This window comes from Homarus americanus, unplaced genomic scaffold (genome assembly GCF_018991925.1).
Source record: "Homarus americanus isolate GMGI-L3 unplaced genomic scaffold, GMGI_Hamer_2.0 scaffold57980, whole genome shotgun sequence".
Taxonomy (NCBI): Eukaryota; Metazoa; Arthropoda; class Malacostraca; order Decapoda; family Nephropidae; genus Homarus; species Homarus americanus.
In genome coordinates, this window is record NW_024716703.1 from 20,058,060 (window position 1) to 20,065,559 (window position 7,500).

The 7,500-nt window shown below is 41.1% G+C and overlaps 1 protein-coding gene across 1 annotated transcript in view; it reads left to right on the forward strand.

Moving 5' to 3' along the window:
- Positions 1-7,500, forward strand: part of LOC121858324 (delta-sarcoglycan-like) — a 52,317-nt gene that overhangs the window by 5,038 nt on the left and 39,779 nt on the right. The window contains exon 2 of the mRNA XM_042354685.1: positions 7,161-7,350. Coding sequence (XP_042210619.1) covers positions 7,161-7,350 — 190 coding nt within the window. The remainder of the gene's footprint in view (positions 1-7,160; positions 7,351-7,500) is intronic.

The following is a 7,500-nucleotide window of genomic DNA, read 5'->3' on the forward strand; positions in this document are numbered from 1 at the left end:
AAGGAGAGGGAGGGGTGCAATGGACTGCCGATAGCCCAATTTGTTGGGTTTCGCCTTAGTAGCCTGTCCATCAGGCATTGCCTTCATCCGGTGGTGCAGTCGTTTTTCCACGGTGGTAACCTCTTCCGACTATACCGCCGTTGGGGTCTTGTTGGAGCTCTGTAAGCATGTCTGCCTGATGCAGGGCTCCACTGCAGATTTTTCGTCCGCGGCTTACTCCCGTAGCCTTATACCTACCAAGGTTAAATCGTAAGGCAGCAGGACAATGGTTGGTACTCTCCAGGACGTGTCCACATGCCAGTGGGCATATGCGCCGTCCCTCTGGGGCCCACTGCTACTACGAGATCCCCTACTGGTCTAGCTTATGCCCACGAGGCACCCAGTTACCGTGTATTGCCACGAGGATGCACAGCAGGAGCCTTAATGGTGAGGAGGCTGTGTACTGGCAGGGGAAGACTTTTGCAAGTTGCTTTCCAGTAGACCACGAGGGCTAGCCAGCGGCGGCAGCTGAAAGCGAGAGAGAGCAAGCAGTGCTTGCACCCTAACACTGAAATAATGCTGCCACACTAAATGCATTTCATCACCCTGCGTGTATGGTATACACACACATACACACACACACACACACACACACACACCCATCTATTGCTAAAATAATAAACAACTCCTGATTTATGTACTGTACAGCCCTGTAAATGTATTCAATGCATATTATATCATTATGTCTAAATCAAATGTAAGTCTATATATTTTCAGCCACCGGCTGTAACTCTATTAATAAACCGTTTATTATCATTATTATTATTATTACACACACACACACACACACACACATCTTACTTTAAAAAATAACTCTAGTTCCACTTTTTTACTACATTAATGCTGTAACTTCCATGAAAAGGTAAAAAACGCATAAATCTGATCACACTCAGCCTGAGGCGTGACGTCACTAATTACTCTCTTGAACAACAGCAGTTACCAAGGCGGAATAACCTATACTCGTTTATTTGCAGTTAAAATTTTTGCTTTATTCTGTCGTTATTATTTTTGGGAATTAAGCAATATTTCGTAACACTATATATAAGATGAGAAGATTAAGGAGTTTGCCATACAGTACACGTATAGTTCAGCCACGGCAGTGTCCGATTCACCTGGCCAGACCTCGCATTGCCAAGTGATCTGTTTTTTTAAAGGAATTTATTTCATCTTATGTATTTCATCTATTTACTACTACTATATTATACTGCGGCGAACTGTGGTGTAATGGTGAGCATGCTCACCTCGCAAGTGAGCGAACCCGGGTTCGATCCCCTGGCAGGGTGATACTTAGGGCAAGTTTCTTTACGCCATTTGCCTGTCTACCCAACAGTAATTGGGAACCTGGATGTTAATCGATTTGTGGATTGTGTTCCGGGGTAATGGTTTGCCAGTGAAGTTGGAGAGTTGTCCGGTCTTCTCGGACTATTCCTTGACACTGGGTCATGCAGCTCGTTAACTTAGGGTGTGGTTATTATGTTGGAGACAGCTTCTACACGTTAAAAAAATTCACGCCAAGGTGGCCCTTGGGCCGGCCATCCTCGTTACGCGAGGTGGCAACCATTATTTTATATTATATTTACATTTATACTATATTATATTTATACTATATTTATCATGATCATTTGGCGGTAATATTTTATTTTATCGTTAAGAAGTTTGGTGTAGCTTGATAGAAACAAATTGTTAAAGTCTCCCCGTAACTCAACATAGCACTGTGTTCGCCAACAACAATAAGACAAACACTGTAGTAGAACACATCAAGATACAGGTGAGGTTCGTTATAAACTAGTTACAACTATGATTAATTAATACAGTTGTTGGAATGTTGATTACAGGAAGAGATCTTGTTTGGGCTTCGATTTTACACTTTTAATTATATAATAATACATCAGGTAAGAAATTCCCCTGTAATACAAGGACATTAATTCTGCTCGCGAGAATCACCGCCACTACCAGAGTAACTCAGAAGTGACGTAAAAATTCCAGGTTAGTGACGTGATGCATTGTTGTCCAGGAGTTGACGATGACTTATGTATTTTGTGGATGAGGTGAGGAGAGGTGAGGTGAGGTGAGGTGAGGTGAGGTGAGGTGAGGTGAGGTGAGGTGAGGAGAGGAGAGGAGAGGTGAGGTGAGGTGAGGTGAGACAGTGTTACACACCTTCACTCACAACAACAACCATCACCGCCTAACTGATGGACTTCTCACCAATTCTAGATAATATTTGCTAGTTTATGACTAAGTTTATGACTGTCCCCTGCGTGCTGGACAAACATTGTGGCGTCAAATTGTTTTATCCCAGGACTTGCAGCTTAAGATGGTTAGGTTAGATCAGAGTCGTTTATAAGAACATAAGGAATCTGCAATACGTTACATCATAACTTAACCTAACGATATTAAGGTTAAGTTATGTTAGGTTAAGTTATGTGAGATTGTTAAACTTCCCGGTTGCAACTTTTACAATAAATTATTTTAATCTAAAACTTCCCAAACTAAATGTCAGGAACCACAGAGTTATGTGGTGAAGCACCGACACCAACACACGCTGGCCTCAAAGATATCTTTAACCTCTAACACATATATATCTCCCTCACACCTGCTCTAGAACAACCTGCACCTTCCCTACACCTGCCATAGAACACCTGTACCTACCTTACACTTGGTCTACAACACACATACCTCTTCTACACGTGCTCTAAAACACGTATGTACTTTCCTTAAACACTTGTACCACCCCTACAGTTGCACGTCAGTCCTCGGGTTAATTATGTGCGTTGGTCGTCAGGCAGTGTTGGGTGGCCGATGAGAATACTATCACAACACTGGCGTGACTCACCAACAGACTCTGGCAAAGTTACGTGACACATGAAAGTTTACCCCATTTCATACCTTCTCCTACCCAAGCTCAGGTAGGAGAGAGAGAGAGAGAGATCATACAACTACGTAACTTCGATGGTAAAAATAATTACTAATCAAGATTTTTCCTTTAAATATTTTTTCTTCAGATATTTCTTAACTATAACTATGAATCTGTCTATCTTATGGAAATATATCCAAATTGCGAAATGCCACGACAAATATTATTATTATTATTATTATTATTATTATTATTATTATTATTTTTATTATTATTACCACCGCCGCCGCCATCGTCGTCACCACCATTATCATCATCATCATCATCATCATCATCATCATCATCATCATCATCATCATCACAACCCCAATGACAGGGCAGAAGGACCAATACACTAAACCCTGCTCACGTTACCCTGGCCCAAGAGGGAAGGAGAGCGTAGGATCAGCATAAGACTGCATTTTTTTTTTCCGTCTTTAGCTGGGATAGGATACAGTAATTACACCATGCAATGTAAAGTCATGCATAGCCCTTGTTGCAGACATTACATTCCCTGACACACACGTCTATATTTGGAAACAGGGGAGGAGAGGGACAAATTTATTCTGAATTTTTTTTCAATGTTTGTATATTAGAATTGCTTATGTATATTGTGTATATAACTGTACTGTTTATGTATACTGTGTTTATCTGCAATGTTTATGTATATTGTATGTTTATGAATATATTGTATGTACAGGTATATCTATTGTTTATGTATAGTGTATGTATAATTTCATTGTTTATGGTTGTTGTATGTATACTTGCTCTGTCTTATGTGTATTGAATAAGTGTATTAGTTATATACATGCTAAAACAATATAGAATTGTAAGATGATTTTACCGGATCTCTCTCTTTCTCTCTCTCTCTCTATATATCTTGTTCATCAAAATGGGATCAACAAGAGAGAGAGAGAGAGAGAGAGAGAGAGAGAGAGAGAGAGAGAGAGAGAGAGAGAGAGAGAGATTCTTTTATGCATGAGAGATGTTTAAAATGTATGACCCAGTTTATATACACGTCTCGGTGACGTTTAAGTGTGATCAAGTTGACTTAGATTCACTTACATAGGTAGATGTTCTTTTTTCCTGTGTGTGTGTGTGTGTGTGTGTGTGTGTGTGTGTGTGTGTGTGTGTGTGTGTGTGTGTGTAAGACAAGACAGACAGATACAGAAAATAAAATAAAATAAAAGAAAAACAGCGAAACAAGCGTATAGAAATAGAAGGAAAGAAAGCGATGATAAAGAATGAATGGATAAACAGACACAGTAAAGAAAGAGAGATAGAGAAAGGATAGAGGAAGAGAGAAAGAAAGAGAAAATATATTAAGAAATGGAGACGCAGAGAGAGCGAAAATAGATTAATGAATAGATAAAAACAAAGAGGGGGGGGGAGGGTGGGACATGACTGCGGTAATGTAGGTATAATGTCAACATACTCTCTCTCTCTCTCTCTCTCTCTCTCTCTACTTTTTTCAAGGGTGGAAGGACAGAATGACGTGAAGATGGGGGACAGAGAAAACGTGGAAAGGAGGAAGGAGGAGGAATAGAAGGAGGAGTAGGAGAAAGAGGAGAGGAAAAAGAGAGAGAACGAGGAGAAGAAAGAGTAGAGGAGGAAAGGAAAGAGGAGGAGGGGGAGAAAGAGGATGGAGAGAAGGAAGGGTAGGGCAAGGGAGAGGAAAAGCAGGAGGTGGAGCAGCAGCAGTAGAGGGAGGCAAGGAAGAAGGGGAGGGTGGGGGGCAAGGAAAACGATGACGAAGAGAAGGCAAGGATGAGGAGGAAGAAAGGCCAAAGAAAAAGAAAAGAAGGAGGGCGACAACGAGAAGGAGGGGCAGTAGGATAAGGAAGAAGTAGTAGATGACGAATAGAAGAAAACAAGGAAGAGGAGGTGAAGGAGAACAATGCAAGGGAATGAAGATGAAGAATGGGGGGGGGAGGAGATTGAGAATAATAAAAATAAGAAAACAAAGAAAAAAAAGGAAGAGAAGGAAAAGGTAAGGAAGAGGAGGATGAAAAGAAAGCAGAGAGGAGCAGAAGGAGAAGAAAACAAGGAAGAGGAACTAAAAGAAGAGGAACAAGGGGAGGAGGAGAAGGAGGAGGAGGAGCTTGGTGTGTGTGTGTGTGTGTACACGGAGGGGTGTAATGTGTCTAGTGTGGCACTGCTGCTTCCTCTCGCTTTCAGCTACCATCGCTTGCTAGCCCTCGTGGCGAACAGGGAAGCAAATTGCACCTCCTACCCTGCCAGTACACAGCCTCTTCACCATCAAGACTCGTGCTGTGCCTCGTGACAACACACGGTAACTGGGTGCCTCGTGGGCCCAGGCTAGACCGGCAGGGGATCTCGGAGCAGCAGAGAGACGGTTCATAAGACACAACCCGGCAACAAAGAACCCAAATCCCAGTGCCAAATGGGGTATTCTCGACACTGTCATGACAAAAACTGTGGAGAATAGATAATGAGCCAACCCTCTTCGACTCTCCCTCCAACATATAATAGTTTATAATAAGAAAATAATAAAGATTCCTACTCAACTTTGGTGGAGAAGGAATATTAAATCACGAGAATTGACGATCACCTACTTGGCTTCGAAGATCCTTTGAAGCCTGATAGGATACCGATAACAATCCTCACTCAAATCAACATGAGTAATTATTAGTTCCATTTATTGAATTATTACTTATATTTGAGTGGACTAATTCTATCTCATATATTCTAGATGATCAATAACAAGCGCCGAAATATTTACCTTTTATTTTGAATTAACTTGCGTCGTAACGATACTCCGAAAAGACAAGTTTCAGTGTACCGAACCACCTCGTTTTCTACTAACCTATATATGGCCACAAATAAGATTCAAAGATATAATTATTAACTAAGTACAGTGTATTAACTCACAATCCTCTATATAAAGCTAATTGTTACTTATCTTTGAGGTGTTTGTGTGTGGTGCTGGAAGATATTCACTCACTAAATTGAGTAAATGGTCTGTGATAGATTTCCGTGTTTCTTCCACTGACCCCGCTACCCACTCCGGCCGAGCCTGAGCCTCCTGTCCAAGGAAGGTAGAGTAAGGAAGCTCAACTCCCTTTAATTTGCGTGTATTTTTCAATGCCGCCGTTCGCTACGCCATCTAGGCAGTATTCATAGAAAACGAAAGATGCCGTACAGTGGGTTAACTATACTAACCTTGACGTACATATAATCTGGTATTTATATATTTATATAAATGGCTATTGGGGGAGGCTTGAGGCCACATTAAAAAAAAGTGGTAGTAGTAGTAGTAATAGTAGTAATAGTGTGTGTGTGTGGAGGTCATCCCTAGGGGCAGGGGTGTCTGTCCCTATGATAGGTAGCTCAAGCCACCAGCAGTGAAGGGCTCTTTGACAAATTATCATCCTGGTCAATGGATTCTGAGCTTCTCTGTGTCATCTTAGTTTACTCTGTTTATCCTTAATACTTCATATATCATCCTAACTATCATCCTCATTTATCATCCTGACTATCATTCTAATTATTATCCACATATACTATCTTATCCTCCTCATATATCATCCTAATTATCATCCTCATATAACAATCCTAACCTGTGTGAATTATCATTCTCAATTATCAATCAAAGCTAGCCATTAACACCTACGCCACAATCAATTATAAACACGCGTGCCATTAAAACATCTACCACCAGTAACCACGCCACTAACATCTACACCACTATAATAATAATAATAATAATCATAATATAATAATAATAATAATAATAATAATAATAATAATAATAATAATAATAATAATAATAATAATCATAATAATAATAATAATAATAATAATAATAATAATAATAATAATAATAATAATAACAATAATAGTTACCCCTCGTGTTCGAGGATGGCCAGCCCTAGGGCCACCTAGGTGTAAATTTGTTCAAGGTGTAGAAGCTGTCGCCAACACAACAACCACACAGTTTACAAGTTGTCCCATTGTCAAGGAATAGTCCGAGAAGACCGGACAACTCGTTAACTGCACTCGCTAACCATTACCCCGGAACACGATCAGCAAATCGATTAACATCCAGGTTCCCAATTACTGCTGGGTAAACAGAGGCAAATGGTGTAAAGAAACTTATCCACAGTTTCACCCTGTCCGGGGATCGAACCAGGGGTCCACTCGCTTACACCACTAACACCTGCACCATTATCGTCCACGCCATTAACACCATCATCCTCGCCTACAGGAGGGTATGGGCGGTCTACAGATGGTTAAAGGAGGGATGATCGCCAGAGGAGAGGTGCATGTGATGGACCAGCTGGTGGCCGCCCGCATCGTCTCCCGGCAACACACACCCATACGCATCCTGGCCGCCAACAACTTCTCCATCGCCGCCATCGACGCTGACGGCCGCATCACCAACAGTATCTTTATGAGTAAGTACCTGACGTCTTGTAATTTATTCTGAGATTATTTTACGATCTTACTGTTATTATATGCCGTAGGTTCTTCGTTATCACTGTTATATACTGGAGGTGTTTGTTCAGCCAGTCAACAACGAGATGAGATACTTCGGGGTGTCTCAA